The sequence below is a fragment of the Nycticebus coucang genome, chromosome 17 (genome assembly GCF_027406575.1).
Source record: "Nycticebus coucang isolate mNycCou1 chromosome 17, mNycCou1.pri, whole genome shotgun sequence".
NCBI classification, from domain to species: Eukaryota; Metazoa; Chordata; class Mammalia; order Primates; family Lorisidae; genus Nycticebus; species Nycticebus coucang.
In genome coordinates, this window is record NC_069796.1 from 2,387,583 (window position 1) to 2,406,213 (window position 18,631).

An 18,631-nucleotide genomic window follows, 5' to 3' on the forward strand; every position below is an offset into this window, starting at 1 on the left:
TTTCCTTCTTATACATTTTTTCAGAGCTTGCTTGCTTCAATACAGATAAAGGTTGACTTAAAAATAAAAGTAATAATGTGATTTTTGGTCTTCCGGGTATATACCTAGTAGAGGAATTGTAGGATGGAATGGCAGGTCTATTTTTAGATCTCTAAGTGTTTCTCCAAACCTCTTTCCAAAAGGAACATATTAGTTTGCATTCCCACCAGCAATGGAGAAGTGTTCCCTTTTCTCTGGAAAATATTCTTCTTAGCAAGGTATCTCAAGAATGGAAGAAAAATACCCAATGTACTCAGCCCTAATATGAAACTAATTTATAGCTTTCATATGAAAGCTATCACCCAATCTCAGCACAAGAATATGGGGCAAGGGGCAAGGGAGGGGAGGGGTGTGGGGAGGATGGATGGAGGAGGGTAATTAGTGGGTCCACACCTACAGTGCATCTCTGAAGGGTACAGGTGAACTTTACTAAATGTAGAATATAAAAGTCTGAACACAATAATTAAGAAAATGCCATGAAGGCTATGTTAACCAGTTCAATGAAAATATTTCAAACTGTATGTAAAACCAGCACATTGTACCTCATGATTGCATTATTGTACACAGCTATGATTTAATAAAAATAAATTTAAAAAAAATAAAAATAAACATAATAAAATTAAAAAATGTAAAAGCATGAAAAAAGCTCAGTGTCTGTGACTTTGGGGGAAGCAGCAAGGCCCTATCTGGACAGTTCCTCTTGCACCGGCAGGCTCCTTGCGTACGGATGCGACTTAATTGCTCCTTAAATGTATCTAGCATTTACGCTTGTACAGTGTTACCCGCTAGCCAGTTAGCACTTCTGTTGTAGTTTTCTTACCCCCAAACTTATCCTTTTTTTTATGAATTCTTATAGCTCTTTAGCATAAAATAGAAAAATCAGTAGTGTGTTCAGGAGCAGGCATATATAAGTGCCAAGATCAACAATTCATTTTTCCAAGAAGGAGAAGGGGTTAAAACAATATGGTGCATACTCGAAATTCAGGTTTGTGAATAGGGTGAACATTACAAAATGGTAGAAACACAAGTTCATTTGGAGATGGAAATGTACATCGGATCGCAGGCGTTACCTAGGCTCCTTCCTGGGTAGGGAAACGTTCACCTGCACGACTCCTGGTGTGGAGGACAGCCCAGCCCCTCAGCACTTACCCTCTGACGGCATGGATGAGCCTCAGGGATGGGTAAGCGGTGCGCACCTGCAGTCTGTTCTTCAGGATCAGCGCGTTGACCCACTCCACGTGCTTCTCGCCGCCCTTGACCATGAACGCAGGAATCCAGAGGACACTGTCATTCAGCATCGAAAGTCTGTGCACAAACTTTTCTCTGTCACTCTCATTTCGGAAGCCTCCAAAGGCTCTTTGTACCACCGATGGATTCATGGTAATAAAATCTGATTTAGTTCCCACATCCGCAGCAAACTCTACCACAGGAGCAAGATTACACCTGATGAGGGGAAAATAATGGACAAAGGAAAAATAAATATAAAACATTCACCCAGAAAATGGTGTGCATGGGAAAAATGGGGAATGAACGAGCATTTTTTAAACCAGGTTAAGAAAAAAAAACAAAAAAGATAATTTTTTAATGAAAATCATGTTTTTATTGACTCACCACATATGCAGAAATATTGCTTCCAATAAGGATTTTCACTCCAAGTATAAGATCAAATTGTCACATATCGATTCAACCCATCATCAAAGAACACTCTTTGTTGTTATCTTTATAAAACCACATGATGAATTTATGATGGTAGATTCACAAGAACTCTATGGCTGTACAGGGGACAATGCCAGTCACACGCTGTTGATTGTGACAGGAACACACTGGACTTGGTATTCCAGTTGGCACCATTGGTCAAGCTTAGGTTATTTCAACTACTTTATAAACATAAGTAAAGGTGACTTTCCTGGACTCTGAGGTTAGGTAAGAATTATACTTTTTCAGAAACATCTACACAATTGTCATCTATAGGCCAATATGTGGAAGAAAAATTAATAAAACAAAGACGTTTAATATGACTTTCTAAGACTTTAAGTAATGCAGAAAATCCCTTACTGCAAGATCAAATATCACCCTTTCCGTTTCTTTTGAGGACACCACGGAACCCTTGCCTTCCAAGTGGGCCACCTGCATTGCCAGGAAGGGGAGAACATGATGTCTCCTTTTTTCCAATGGAGCTGAAGAACCTTCACAAGAACCTGGCCTGACTTGGTTCTTGTAACCTGAATCCATTCTGATAAGAACGCTTTATTTATTTACTTATATATTTTTTGAGACAGAGTCTTAACTTTGTCGCCCTCACAACAACCTCCAACTCTTGTGCTTAGGTGATTCTCTTGCCTCAGCCTCCCAAGTATCTGGGACTACAGGCGCCCACCACAATGCCCAGCTATTTTCTGTTGTAGTTTGGGCAGGGCTGGGTTCGAACTCGCCACTCTCAGTATATGGAGCCCGAAAACATTTGAATTTGTCTCTAACCTACCTGTAATGCTGGTTTTATTTTATTACATTGATCTTTGTATACCCAGTTTAAAAGATAGCTCACCCCATGCTTATAGATTAGTAGAATCAACATAGGTAAAATATTCATATCACCCAAAATGATTGACAAACTTAATGCTATCTTCATCAAAATACCAATTTCATATTTCACAGAGCTAGAAAACACAATTCTAAGCTTTGTTTGCAAACAATAAAGAGGCTGGCTAGCCAAAGCAATCTCAAATAAAAAGAACAGATCTGAGGCTCCACTTTTCCTGAATTCAGCTATGCTATAATGCTGTAGTCACCAAAACAGCCTGGTGCTGTTAGGGACCAAACCAACGGAACAGAACGCAGAACCCTGAAATAGAACCATCTGTCCACAACTAACAGAACTGTGAGGAAGCAGACAGCAGCACCTCTGAGAAATGGAGCCCCCCTCGGTAACTAGTGCTGGAAGACTGGTCAGCACCACAGGTGAGGGGCCACGGACCCGAGGTCTCTCCACATACAGGAGTTAATCCAAGATGGATAAAAGCCTTACGTCTATGGGCTGAAACCGTAAACATTATAAGATAAAACATAAGGAAAGTTCTGGTCATTGGTCTAGGTGAAGAATTTATGAACAATACTTCAGAAGCAAATAAAGCAAAAACAAAAATTAATAAATGTGAATTCATTCAATTAAATAGCACGTGCACAGCAAAGGAGATAATCAACAAAGTAGACAAACTACAAAATGAGAGAAAACATTCCCACATGGTACCTGTGATAAAGATCTAGCACTCCAAGTTTATAAACAACTCAAACGAATCTGCAAGAAAAATCTGAACAATCCCATGGCAAAGCGTCAGAGGAAATGAACAGATTGTTGAGTGTAAGATACACAATTACGTGGGAAAACATTCAGCATCACTGATCCTCAGGCCGTCTCAACTTACTCCAGCACAATGACATTGTTTTTTTTTTTTTGCAGTTTTTGGCCAGGGCTGGGTTTGAACCCACCACCTCCGGCATATGGGGCCAGCGCCCTACTTCTTTAACTGTAGATGTGAGTGTGGGCACAGAGAAGGGGGTGCTCTCCCACCAGCCATGGGACTGACAGCCAGTGCTGCCCAGGCAAGCGGGGGGAGACTCCACAGAGAAGTGAGTGTGGACCTACCATTTGATCCAGCAATCCGGAAGTAAATGAAGCTGGGAAAACAAACAAACAAAAAACAAAGAACACTTGTACAAAGACGTTTACTGCAGCAAAACTCACAATCGCAAAGATGTGGAATCAATCTAGGTGTCTTTCAAGTCATGATGGAGAAAGGAAACGTGCTGTGTGTGCGTAGCTATGTGTGTGTACGTGTGTGTATATGTATGTTTACGTGTGTGCTTATGCATATATACATAGAGAAGGAACTCACTAACACAAGTGTGCACATACAGTATTATTCAGCCTTAAAAATGAATTGAATAGTGTCTTTCACAACTATTTGACTGGAACTGGAGAACATTACTCAACAAGAAACATCTCAGAAATGGAAAAACCAACTCCACCTGTACTCACCAATAGTTGGAGGCTAAATAATAGACACATGAAAGTTGTAAAGAACACTCGAAACAAAGAAGGGACAGGTGAGCGGGCAATGAGATGAAACTTAGCAGTCCGGTACAGAGAACACCATTCTGTCATCAGGCACACTAAAGGCCTGGACCGAAGCTGTGTAAAAGTTACCCACATAAGAAAACATTGATGTTTTGAAATTTTGAAAAATTCACAAATAAAAATGAAATCTACTTCTAGCTTTTTTTTAAAAAAAGGCAAGTTTTCATCAGTTGACAAATGAAAATTTAGAATTTTAACAAATAAGAGTTTATTGTATTGGGAAAACTTATTTAAAACTCCTCTTTCCGCCTGTAGTCCCAGCTGCTCTGGAGGCTGAGGCAAGAGAATCGCGGAAGCCCAAGAGTTAGAGGTTGCTGTGAGCCGTGTGATGCCACGGCACTCTACCCGAGGGCGGTACAGTGAGACTCTTGTCTCTACAAAAAACAAAACAAAACAAAACAAAACTCTTCTTTCCTTTTTTTTTTTTTTTTTTGGCTGGTTCTGGGTCTGAACCCACCACCCCCGGTATATGGGGCCAGTGCCCCACTCCTTGAGCCATAGGTGCCGCCCCTAAAGCTATTCTTTCTATACCTTTATAAAAACATGCAGCCAGCACACTCATGCACCCTCAAAACAGGCTCTTATTTTCTTTCCTTTTATCAATCATTCCAGGAAAGGGAAAATAAACAGAGTTTCTCTCTCTGGATTTAGCAGATTTAGCTGCGTTGTGAAACTTTCTTACATTTCTCTTCTTTGTGTATTCTGTCACAATAATTAAATTCTCAAACAAGTTAAATTTTAATTAAAAAGTAAAGTGTGTGTTCTGCTATTAAAATGCTGGCCTGTATATCCTTCTTATCTCTTTTAATTAATATATCTTATTACTCACTAGATCTCTAACAACATTTACCCACAACAACAATCTTTAATTTCAAATTCTATGTCATCTGGGGCAAGCTACTAAGAGAAAAAATATTAACACCTAACAGAAATTACAGATTAAAGATTATTATATTTTCAATATATATTTAATTATACCCATGATATTACATGAAAGAGTACTTGTTGGAATCTAGACTTGAATTGTAACACTAATTAAGGTATCATTATTCCCAACAAGGTAAGAATATTAGAAATAGGACTGCCTTGAGAAAAGATTTGCTACAGGAACATGTGACAGGCGGGTATGTTGCTGTAAAAGATTAAGTACCTGATAATTGTTAAACTCCTAAAATGTGCTCTACGCAAATATTAAAAACAACCTAAAATTCTAATCTAGCTGATTATAAGATGAATTTGGATATCGGAGGGAAAAGTGTATGTGGAACATGCTTATAATGACAGTCCGTCTTTAGTTGCCGAGAGAGAACATTTATTAACATTACTATTAACACATTCCTGTCCGGGAGGAGGCTTCAGACATATCTTTCTGCCATTGTAATTCCTCACCGATTTCTTCTGGAGGATTCTCATCATAAAAAAGCAACACCCACACTCCTTTTTCTCTGCAATAGTAAAAATAACCAGAATCAACCCAATTAAAGAGAGTAAAAATTATATTCTGTTGAATTATCTCTTAGGGAAAAACATAGTTCATTGCTGTCTATTTTTAGTTACTTTTTCTTACCTTATATTCTGAAGTCCCAGCCCTATGCCAGGACTGGGACTTCAGTGAGTTTGCCACACTCACTCTTGACTGTGTGGTCACGTGTCAGTCATCCCTAAAGCAATAGTAAGATCTCCACTAACTAAAGTGTTGAAAGAGGAACACTTTCCCCTTTGGAAGCAAAAATAATCTAATAGAATAAGAACATGTCTGAAGCATAAATAAGGTTGCACTAGGAGACAAAGCCAAATTTGATGCAATTAAAAATGCTAAATGAGTGTGGTACCAAATGGAATAGCAGCTGAAGATGGAGGGGGTGAGCGCCAAGGACCAGCACAGCCCACCCGTCTCCCTGGGACGTGGTGACCGGGACACTGACAGGAGCGAGAGGGAGCGCACACCACCAGGTCATGTGCATCTTGGCTCTGGGAGTACAGCTTCTTCATCTTCCTAAGGAATATATATAATTTTCCCTAGAGAAATAAAGAGTAATACCATGTCTACACGTGGCCACTAAATTAACTACTGTATGGTTGAGTCAGATATTTAGTTATATAATTAGCTGAATGTCACATATTCAAGGAAAAGCATTAAACAAGCCGAAATAACCCACCAGCTGTGTTGCGCTCAGGCAATTCGGTAGACGTTAGGAACTTCCGGGCGTTACTAGGAGCAATACTGCTGACTGAGCAAGTTGTGTTTGCAATCACTAAAATTTCATCTTTCTTTTTAAAAATTTCCTTACAGGCTATAATTTTCTTTTTTTTAATGGGCAAAGGACTTTAATAGACATTTCTCCAAAGACATATGAATTGCCAACAGTTGTATAAAAAGGCGTTCAAAACCACGAATCTTTAAGAAAATACAAGTCAACTGTCGAGATGGGTATTATCACGCACTCACCGATGAGTGTTGGCAATGGTGTGCAGAACTTAGAAAATTTTCCCTAAATGGTGCATAGTTTATTCAATGAATGTTTAGGCTTGACAATTTACTGCAATTGTAGCAGGTTTTCCCTAAAGTTTCATTTGCGTTGTTGCAAATGACAAGATTTTTTTGTTGAAGGGCTGAATAGCATACATGACACATTTTCTCTGTTTGTCTGTGGAAGGAAGTCTGGGCTGTTTCCCTGTCCTGGTCATTGTGAATAATGCTGCAATAAACACAGGGGTGCAGATGCCACGTCAACGTCCTGACTTCAATGCATTTGGGAATATACTCAGAAGTGGGATTGCTTCATCCAGTGGTAATAATTTTATTTTTAATTTCTACAAGTTATAATTTTTAAACATAGCCAGAATGTGTCTCAAGCATTTCTGGGTAATACACAATACTCTTGTTGTTCTTAATCTCACAAAATAGAAGAGGGGCTAAGTTTTTGCGAGTGAAAAGTCCCGAGAGTGCAGAAACATGTAATAGACTCTAATTCGATGTCTGTAGCCAAATTAAATTCCTTTCTGCACTATTTTCACCATTTTAAAAACATGAAACACGTACACAGAATTAGCTGTGTTAGGTAAACACTTTATTCACTCTAAACTGCCCAGTTTTCAATTTATTTGTGCATACTGATTCAATATTTGCAGCAATGCAAATAACTCTGCTTGTATTCTAGGTCACGACATTTCTTCTGTGATCTCACACTACATGTGAGAGCTTCTCAACATTTCTTATACACAGAACTCAAGGTACTTTTATTTATTTCAAAGGTATATATTCTATTCCTTTTAGAATCCATAAGGAAAGAATATTTTCCATATATTAATACCTCGAGATTACAGATTTCCCTACCAAGAAATACCGCTTGGATTTGCCAATATCCTCTGCATTTCCCTTACATTAGAGATCAGCAATCCTCTCAACTAGAAGATCTCACTCTCATGCGTTTGCACGCAGGCATTCATTGCAAATTCATTTTGCAAACACCATATTAGGGGCTCAGAATACTTTCCTAGGTATTTTACTTTTGTGCAATTGGAGAATGACAAAATTTGTCCAGAATATAATCTTGATAGATCTTACTAGTAATAACAATATTACTATGCTCATTCACTTAGCAATCTATTAATTTAGTCCATGCTGTATTTTATATATTTATGCTTAAGTACAGAACTAGTTATCTATCATACCGAGATAAAACATGGTTTACTGTGGTAATTGAAGGTTGTTACTCATGACCCTTCACACATAACAAATTAAATGAGAAGAGAACCATCTGGGTGGATTACAAACCAAATTCTTTTTCTGCCTCCTTCGGTTAACATTCAGACCAGTTACAAGTACATAATTTTCTCCTCTGGCCACTCCCATGGAGTCCTCTATTAACAGTGACGTCCTTGGACCCAAATTACCTTCACCAATGGAGCTGCTCGGTCCACAGTGGAACAGACCTGCTCCCCTCCTTGCTCTTGGAGCCTGGGTGTGCCCAGCCGGCTTCTCGGCTTCAGGACAAAGAGGACAAAGACCCTCTCTCTATAATCCAACTTTTCTTCAGCTTTGCAGCTGCCCTCTGACAATTGCTACGGAAGGCTGGACAGTGCCACCTGCCAGTCCCAATGTCCTGAGATGAAGGCAGTCAGGCCGGAAGCCAGTCGCTCTGCTGTGAGGGAAGGAACAGTATGGTCTCCACTCTTAGACGAGGCACTGAAGTCAGAGTGGTTAAGAAGCATGTCCAAGAACCCACGAATTGTCAAAGAAAAGCACAACCCAGTTCAGATTGACTCTGGACACTATTTATACACAGGGTTTCTTTCAGAACTACCAGACACGTGTGTATGTGTGTTTATGTGTTTATTCTTCACAATACTTTTTCTTTGTTTTCTTTATTTACTTCCTGAGAAATGGTCTCAGTCTGTTGCTCTGGGTATGTCTCACTACAACCTGAAACTCCTGGGCTTAAGTGATCCTCTAGCCTCAGCCTCCCCAGTAATTGGAACTACAGGTGTGAGCCACTGCCCCTGGCCGACACCAATCTTTCTGCAAAAGGCTGGATGTTTCATCTTTTATCTTTAGGCTGTAGTCGCAGACTCTCATGTCTTAAGCATAGAGGACAGGGCCACTCCACCACGAAAGGCCCCACATCTGAGCAGTTGTTACACCAAGGGTTTTAATTATCTAAAGCACAATAACTGTACTTTAACTCTCTTGAGGGAAAAGATTTTCAAATGTGAGTAAAAATATTAAACATTAGAATGAATTGATAAGACTTTCTGAAATGTAAAGCACAAAATTATAAGTTGATTTATCTGTGGTCTAGTATTAGGTAGTCTAAACAAATTATAAGAAATCAAGGTGAAATTTCATGTGAGATTCGCATATTCCATATGGTGAATAGATGCAAATGCACACACACTCAGACACACACTCAGACACATTCAGACACACACTCAGACACCCTCAGACACATTCAGACACACACACCCTGCTCACTCGCTGCCGAAACGACAACTGGTAAAATCCTCAACAGTAATGTCAGCGACACACATTGCTAAAATAATGATGTGACTAAACAGAGGAGGAAATTTTTTCACAAACCAGGACCAGCTTACATTACTGGCAGGGTGAGAACAGTGTCACATAATTTCTAGGGAAATCCACAAAGCAAAAATAAAAATCAAGCTCCTTCTAGAAAACAAATATCAGAATACCAAGAAACACGTGATACCGTATGGTTCCCACATTTCAGTCAAAACAGACATAGAATCACTTGTCACATTTGCTACGATCCCACAGACATCAGAGAACAGCTCAGATTGAAGGGTAGGAGTGGAAGGAAGAATGTTCACCAAGAAATGAACTCACCGTGTGTAACTCGCACAAAATGCTACATATGTACCTAATATTTACCCAACTTTGGCTTGAACTTTAAGAAACGAAAAGGTTCTGAACTTCAGTTCTGTCCATAGCTGGTGTTCGGCAGTAGCTGTGGGGCGCTGGGGCTCACGTCCCAGCCTGTGACCTCAGACCCGTGGCTTAACCTCCCACAGAGAGATTCAATTCTTTTTTTTTATTATTATTTTTTATTTATTAAGTGTAGGGGCAAAAATATTTCTGAGATTATACATATATATGTGTATATATATAATCTTATATTATACATATATATATATGGTTAACACTTACTGGAACACTACTGGGAGAATTAATTTAAAAATATTTGAAATTCCTTTCAAAATTCTGTGTCCTGGGCTGATAATACATATTCCATGATGCTAATTTCTCTTACGCGTTCTTTTCTTTTATAATCTGTTATGATTGGAAATCTTTTGAGATGCCTGCAGATAAATGGAAGGGCATGAGAAACAGGGTCTTTCTGTGCCACGGTCTGAGAAAGCCCAAACTTTATCTATGGCACATGTTCAATGCTGTCTGGAATTCAGTTTGTACCCTCTAAAAAACTGGGGCTTGAGTGGCTGATGGGGCCAGATTGCAAACAAATATTAGGTAAATATCTTTGTTATAACGTGATTTTTGGTCTTCTGTTTATTGCAGCCCAATTCATAATTGCTAAGTCATGGAAGAAGCCCAGGTGCCCATCGATCCACAAATGGATTAATAAATTGTGGTATATGTATACCATGGAATATTATGCAGCCTTAAAGAAAGACGGAGACTTTACCTCTTTCATGTTTACATGGATGGAGCTGGAACATATTCTTCTTAGTAAAGTATCTCAAGAATGGAAGAGAAAGTACCCAATGTACTCAGCCCTACTATGAGACTAATTTAGGGTTTTCACATGAAAGCTATAACCCAGTTATAACCTAAGAATAGGGGGAAGGGGGAAAGGGAGGGGAGGGCGGGGGGAGGTGGGTAGAGGGAAGGGAATTGGTGGGATTACACCAGCAGTGCATCTTACAAGGCTATATGTGAAACTTGGTAAGCGGTCTGTGAAGCTAGTGAATGATGCCCCATGAATATATCAGTGTGCACAGCTATGATTCAATAAAAAAAAAAACAAAAAACAAATATTAGGTAAAATAATTTGACTCCATAAGCTGTGTGAAAACGTTCGAAGCTCATAGTCATGGTTAAGTGTACTTAAAAAGATGAATATCACTCTAATATATATATTTTTTTTTTTAAAAAAAGGTCTTCTAATGAGAACCTCTATTGTCACCGTGAGAAGAACGTCTGTCTTACTGAGCGGCCCTGCATAGTAGGACTATTGCAAGTAACGTCACATGCGGTCCTCACAGTGAGCCCGCGACTCAGGATCTAGGGTTACGTCTTCTGTTGGTGAGGAAATTGAGTTGCAGGCAAATTGTCCAAGATCATATCTTTCTAAAGCAGGATAGGAAGAGAGTCTAAGCCCGTGCTTGTAAATACTGCATGCCACTAAATTTCTAACAATGAAAGGAAGCAAAACTTAAATACACAGGACTTGCTCACAAGTTCAGTTGCAGGTATGTGAAGTGACAGGGCTGTGACTGAGATTCCAGCCACTGCATTATGGAAGAAAGGCAAGGTAGTTAAAAGCAGACGCGTTCGCAGAGGACAGAACAGGAAGAAGGGAGAGAAGGAGAGGAGGGGAAGGAAGCCAGGAAGAAACGGGAAGTGCCCTCCTTCTGAAGTGCTGTTAAAAAGCTCGGCGTTTATTTTTTTATTTTTTTTTTTTTAATTTTTTTATTAAATCATAACTGTATACAATGATATGATTATGGGGCATCATACACTCACTTCATAAACCATTTGACACTTTTTTATCACAGTGGTTAACATAGCCTTTCCGGCTTTATCTCAGTTACTGTGCCAAAACATTTATATTCTACATTTACCAAGTTTCGCAAATACCCCTGTAATATGCACCACAGGTGTGATCCCACCGATTCCCCTCCCTCTACCCACCCACCCCTTTCCCACTTCCCCCTGTTGTTAAGTTGTAGCTGGGTTATAGCTTTCATGTGAGAGTCCCAAATTAGTTTCATAGTAGGGCTGTGTACATTGGGTATTTTTTCTTCCATTCTTGGGATACTTTACTAAGAAGAATATGTTCCAGCTCCATCCATGTAAACATGAAAGAGGTAAAGTCTCCATCTTTCTTTAAGGCTGCATAGTATTCCATGGTATACATATACCACAATTTATTAATCCATTCGTGGATCGATGGGCACTTCGGCTTTTTCCATGACTTAGCAATTATGAATTGGGCTGCAATAAACATTCTGGTACAAATATCTTTGTTATGTTGTGATTTTTGGTCTTCTGGGTATATGCCCAGCAGAGGAATTACAGGATTGAATGGCAGATCTATTTTTAGATCTCTGAGTGTTCTCCATATATCTTTCCAAAAGGAGTGTATTAATTTGCATTCCCACCAGCTGTGCAGAAGTGTTCCCTTTTCTCCGCATCCACGCCATCACAAAAGCTCGGCGTTTAGAACACACCGGAGTTCAAATCAAGACTCTACAAGGAAGCAAGTACCCCACGTCGTCATCTCTAAAACAGGCAAGTTGTCCAGGTAAACCTACAAAATGAAGTCTACTCCCTGAGCTCAACTTCTAAATGAACACATTGAAATATGTAGGTTTTTACCTTCTTTTTTTTTTTTCCTGAGACTTTTATCTTTAAAAACTGTGACCAACACAAAAAATGTTACCTTGTAAAAGACAAATTCTTTATAGCTTTGGAACTCAGCTCTTTCTCAAAATAATGGGATACTGAAAGCATTATCTCAAAATATTACGAGAACACTAAAAGGTTTATTAGTATCATTAATATATTTATTGTAGTGTAAAATACAAATATCTTCTCTGATATAAATGAATGGTTTAACGTAAGACCAAAAATTAGAGACATCTTAAGACTTCCATTAAAAACAAAAGAAAATATTCTTCTGTCCCACGGAGAGTCACCTGTATGAACTCTCCCTAACCCACAGACGAGAGTCTGAGAATCAAAAAGGGGACTTGCCATCACAGCGTTTCCTGTGAATCCACCCTTTTAATCAAGCTCAAACTTCACATTGATTAGCTTTTTCCTTGAAGCCTATTTAATTTTGAGTGGTGTGACTAATTACAAGTCAGTGCTTGCTTTTTTAAGAAAAGATCAAAAGATAGAAGATGGGTCAAATCACAAAAGGAGTGAAAGGAAAAAAAGACATCACAGGAACAGTGATTTGCAAATCATTTTTCTCAGTTAAGAAAGCCTGACCCTGGCAGCACTGTCAGTAGGAGCTCGGCACTCCACGCAATTCCGAGGACGGAGCCTTGCCCACTGCTCGGTGCAGTCTGACACCGTGTTTGCAGAAGGACCCTCAGTGACAACAGTGACAGCCACGGGCAGGTCCTGCCAGCGCAGAGAGGAAGTTGTCTGGGGGAAGCTACCCTCGCTGCCTGAGAGCTGCCCGCCGGGTGTTCACAATCATTTTGAGTGAGCTGTAAGCTGCCCGCTTTATGAAGGGCTGTATATGGCGCTATGAATGAGACATACACATGTAACAAGTGAACACTATATTTTCAAAATTTGTTTCCCACGGAACAATTGATTATTAAAATATTCATTGTTTAAGATCACCTCTTGTGACATTTGTCTTTTACATCCAGTGATGTCTGATTCCTATGTTTCTAACTCCTCTTTCTTCTGGTTGCTTGAACCCAGTAACTGGAAATCAATTCTAGCGATCATGGAAAAAGTGATTTATTGGAAAGGTTGTTGGGCAACAGAATGACTAAAAAGATCATGGTCCTCAAAACACCTGTTAGGTCCCTGCCATGGGCCCTCAAAACACCTGTTAGGTCCCTGCCATGGGTCCCTGCCATGGGCCCTCAGCCATCCCCTGACCTGGCACTACTGGACTTTCAACAGCCCCCTGACCTTGAACCTGTTTTTTCACTGCCCAAAGTTGTAAGTAGGAAGGTCTGGTTAGACCACGTTTCCATCCCCTTGATGTCAGGCAAGGGGGAATGAAAATATTTGTTTCATTTTATCTTTTATAGTGGACAAGAGAGTTTCTTTATATGTTTGTGGATTATCCTCAAATATCAAAAATTGTCAAATGCTAAATGATCAAAACAGGTAACAAATATTTGGTTAATCACTCCTTATCATCAATTGATCACAGCCAATATTTTCTAGATGTTTGTACCATCCATCCTTCCACCCGCCTTTTACTTCTTGAGGAGCTAAACTACTCTGGCGCCTCCAGTCAGCCAGGTTAACTAAAGAACCCTCGGCCTCCAACCACACCCCTCACCCGAGCTCCAGCAGACGCTGACCTCCTCAATACTGGCCCAGGGACACCTCACACCGGCTCATTCACACTGGAAACCACTGCCTGTAATGCCCTCTTTCCTGTCCCATAAACCACTGGTCTCCTTTTCATTTCCTGACACTTTGTCACTATCATCTCTGCTGTCAAAGTAGAAAAATCTGAGAGACTCCTTGAAGTTCCGCCTCTTTTGTATTCTGCAAATCACAAATTAGTGAGTTTTGCCTTATCTGCACCCTTTATACCCCCCAAAATGACCCTTCTTGTTTTCTCTTATTGCTGGTGTCCAATGTTAATTATTTCTCACCTGGATTTTAGCTATAATTTAAATGGCTTTAAGGATTCTAGTCCCCATTTCCTCCAATCAATGATCCACTTTTGCTGATCATGAAATTTTGGCCTTTGAGACTTTGAGGGAACAAAACTTAAAATCTGATGTTCCAAGAGCTACCTAAGTTTTTTTTTTTTTTTTTTTTCCACAAAATATATGTTTGTTTCTTAAGACTGAGGCTCGACGGGGACAGTCACCAGTAATTATTTGGGCTTCACAGAAGTGTCACATCGTGGATTTTCATGTTGACACTGGGCCAGGTGTCACCTATCTTCACCGAGACGATTCTCACACGGTTCTGTTCGTCCAGCTCGTTGAATTTATTTCACTGAATTTTAATTGCATGGTCATGTCAGTTTCTCCTGTTAGACTCCACATTCCCTTGACAGTTAAGTTCACAAACTTGCCACCACGTGCTCATGTTGGCAGCACTGGAGAGACAACTCGGTCTATCGGTGTCTCACGGCTGCGTTCTCGTCACGGGTGGTGGCGTCTCACTGAGCGGAGCTCGTACTGCTGGGTGATTTGTGGGCCATCGTGAGAAGGTTGGAGCTTGAATTAGAGAAACACACAAACATTAACTTTCCTGTTCAACTTGGTGAGAATGGAAGTGAATTCAGGGACACGTTAGTCCAAGATTATGGGGAAAATGCCATGATGAAAACAGCAGTGTACAAATGGATTAAAGGTTTTTTTTTTTTTTTGAAGGGAGAGCAAGTGTCACTGTTGAAGAGAGGTCAGGGCATCCAGGAAAAAGCAGAACTGAGGCAACGTTGCAAACCTCCATCGAGTTGTGTGTCAGGATCACAGGCTGACTGTGAGGAGCCCAGAAGGCCGAGTAAACACGGACGGAGAAGCAGGAAAATCTTTTTTTTTTTTTTTATTGTTGGGGATTCATTGAGGGTACAATAAGCCAGTTACACTGATTGCAATTGTTAGGTAAAGTCCCTCTTGCAATCATGTCTTGCCCCCATAAAGTGTGACACACACCAAGGCCCCACCCCCCTCCCTCCGTCCCTCTTTCTGCTTCCCCCCTATAACCTTAATTGTCATTAATTGTCCTCATATCAAAATTGAGTACATAGGATTCATGCTTCTCCATTCTTGTGATGCTTTACTAAGAATAATGTCTTCCACGTCCATCCAGGTTAATACGAAGGATGTAAAGTCTCCATTTTTTTAATGGCTGAATAGTATTCCATGGTATACATATACCACAGCTTGTTAATCCATTCCTGGGTTGGTGGGCATTTAGGCTGTTTCCACATTTTGGCGATTGTAAATTGAGCTGCAATAAACAGTCTGTACAAGTGTCCTTATCATAAAAGGATTTTTTACCTTCTGGGTAGGTGCCCAGTAATGGGATTGCAGGATCAAATGGGAGGTCTAGCTTGAGTGCTTTGAGGTTTCTCCATACTTCCTTCCAGAAAGGTTGTACTAGTTTGCAGTCCCACCAGCAGTGTAAAAGTGTTCCCTTCTCTCCACATCCACGCCAGCATCTGCAGTTTTGAGATTTTGTGATGTGGGCCATTCTCACTGGGGTTAGATGATATCTCAGGGTTGTTTTGATTTGCATTTCTCTAATATATGGTGATGATGAACATTTTCTCATGTGTTTGTTAGCCATTCATCTGTCATCTTTAGAGAAAGTTCTATTTATGTCTCTTGCCCATTGATATATGGGATTGTTGGCTTTTTTCATGTGGATTAATTTGAGTTCTCTATAGATCCTAGTTATCAAGCTTTTGTCTGATTGAAAATATGCAAATATCCTTTCCCATTGTGTAGGTTGTCTCTTTGCTTTGGTTGTTGTCTCCTTAGCTGTACAGAAGCTTTTCCGAAAATGTTGGCATGAGAAAGGTCCTGACGGAGCTCATGGGAGAACAAAGCAAGGCGCTCGCAGGGGACTGCCTGGGAGGGCGTTTTCAACCAGTCAACAAACACCGTACTGGAACACCCTCCCTCCCCACCTGATCTGGCCCGACTGACTGTTTTCTTTGCCTGAAGATAAAGGAAATGTTGAAAGAAAGACATTTTGAGGATGTTCGGGACATCCAGGGCAATGTGATGTGAGCTCCGAGGGCCATTCCAGAAAAAGAGTTCAAAATTGCTCTGCAGGGCAGACGAGGTGCTGGAATTTGTGCTCAGCTTCCCAGGGGGAGTATCTCCAGGGTGCCTGCAGTGATAGTCAGCAACGAGGTCTGCAGCACTCTTTTCTAGAATGAATTTGTGAACGTCTTTGTTGGACCTCATACATCTAATATCTCTAATGTCTTATATATCTGGGGTCTCCAGTGTCTGTCATTTCAAATTCCAACACATACAAGTGATGAGATAAATCAAATATTTGCCAAGATAAACATAAATAATTAAAGTTAAACATACTTTTTTTGATCAACTGTATATTTAATGTTGCATTTCTCCGTTATGTTTATCACCTAAATTCTTTAAAGGAGAAAACAGAAAAATGTTGGTATAAGTAAAATTAATGAGCAGGCGATATATTCTCTTCAATAAAATGCTACAAAGGGAGAATCTTTGGTTTTCATGTAACACTTGTAAGAGACTTAAAAAGTGTCACCCATTCTCCTATAATATGCAAACACACACACACCTTCACATACAGAGGGTGGCAAAAATATCTTTCCACATTTTAAGAAAGAAAACCATTTCCACATTTTAAGAAAACTATATCAAAATTGTTATATTCAAGTCACATTTCACATCTGCGATTATAAGAAACACATGATATCATGCACAGAACAACAAATGCAATACAGTTTTTTTTCTTTCTTAAAAATGTGTATACGCTTTGTTGGCACCCTCTGTATTTATGTGAATGATATATACATTTACACACACATGTGTAAATATAATCATTTAAACCTCACAATAGGATGAAATGCTGCTATGGTGACATGTACTTTACAGATAAGTGGACTGAGGCCCATACACGGAGGAGTCACTGGGAGAGGGAGGGGAGCGGAGGGAGGAGGATGGGTGGAGGGAAGGTAATTGGTGGGACCACACCTACGGTGCATTTTACAAGGGTACAAGTTAAATCTACTAACTGTAGAATATAAATGTCTTAACACAATAACTAAGAAAATGCGGCAAAGGCTATGTTAACCAGTTTGATGGAAATATTTGAAACTGTATATAAAACCAGCACCTTGTACCCCATGATTGCATTAATGTACACAGCTATGATTTAATAAAAATAAATAAATAAGTAAAGTCAGTGGTTTCCAAGTGTGTGAGCTCAAGTTTAGGGCCAAGCAGTCTAACTCCTGATTCTATGCTAATCTGTTTTTACACTTGGACTAAATACATGTAACATACATCCAGACAAAGATATGCCATGAGACTTCACGAGCATTGTTAGAAACTTGTTGCACGATATGAATTGTAAAGTAATGCACATACAACCTCTTAATTTTGCCATTTATCCCAGAACTAGTATGTGATTGCTTTTGTTCTCAGAAAATAGAATATGAATGTCTGTGACAATAAGATTAATATTTATATGAATCATTATAAACACCATGTTCCTTAAAATTACACACAGAGTTGAAACCAAGTATGTATTCTAAATTCCTCTTTTGAGATTAAAAAGAGGAATCATTTTTTATTTGCCCAAAGGGTGATAAAAAAACTCTTACAGTAGTTGAAAAATTCCCCGTTGATTATCAAAAATTCATGGTGAGATATTTTAGACTAGGGATTTCAGAACCAGGCAAGAATTTTCAAGATTTACTATGTGGCAGCCTTGCCACGATCACAGAGGACCTGGATTACTCCCTGGTTTGTGGTTGCTGAATGGTGACTACTGTTTTGCAGAAGAAAAAACTGACTCAGCACAGTGTTTATGTCCTGAAAAATTATGTGGTACACTAAAAAAGAAGGAAGAAACACGTATGAAATATTACGTTTGAAACTTTAATCAGCCACGCTAGAAAACTAAGCCAGAAAAAAACATAATTTTTCCCTTTGCAATTCATGGTGTTCATGAACTATTTACAAAGCAGCGATGACAGGGGTTGGAAGAAAGGCATCTTTGAGTATTTTAATTCCTAGTGATCATCAAACTTGTCACAAAAAGTTTACTTTGACATTTAATTTGCTTGTTTAAAATAAATACTTAACATTATTTTACATGTCATTTTTATAAATATACCTTTTTTGGAAGTATGAACCGAGGTTGATAAATGATTTCTAAGTAGAATGTTTTTAACAAAGGGTGCCGGAGAGACAGTTAGAATAATGCTTAGAAGATTTAGGCATTCAGATACCAATCAAGCTTTAAGAAAATTATCATATCCTGAGTGTATAAAAATAAATGTTTTAATTTTTGATATCATGAGGTTGACT

At 39.4% G+C, this 18,631-nt stretch overlaps 1 protein-coding gene across 2 annotated transcripts in view; it reads right to left on the reverse strand.

Annotated features, from left to right (window-relative positions):
• ST8SIA4 (ST8 alpha-N-acetyl-neuraminide alpha-2,8-sialyltransferase 4) overlaps window positions 1–18,631 on the reverse strand; it is a 155,101-nt gene that overhangs the window by 98,654 nt on the left and 37,816 nt on the right. For both annotated transcript variants that reach the window (XM_053567140.1, XM_053567138.1), the window contains exon 4: window positions 1,189–1,482. In XM_053567140.1, the coding sequence (XP_053423115.1) occupies window positions 1,189–1,482 (294 nt within the window). The remainder of the gene's footprint in view (window positions 1–1,188; window positions 1,483–18,631) is intronic.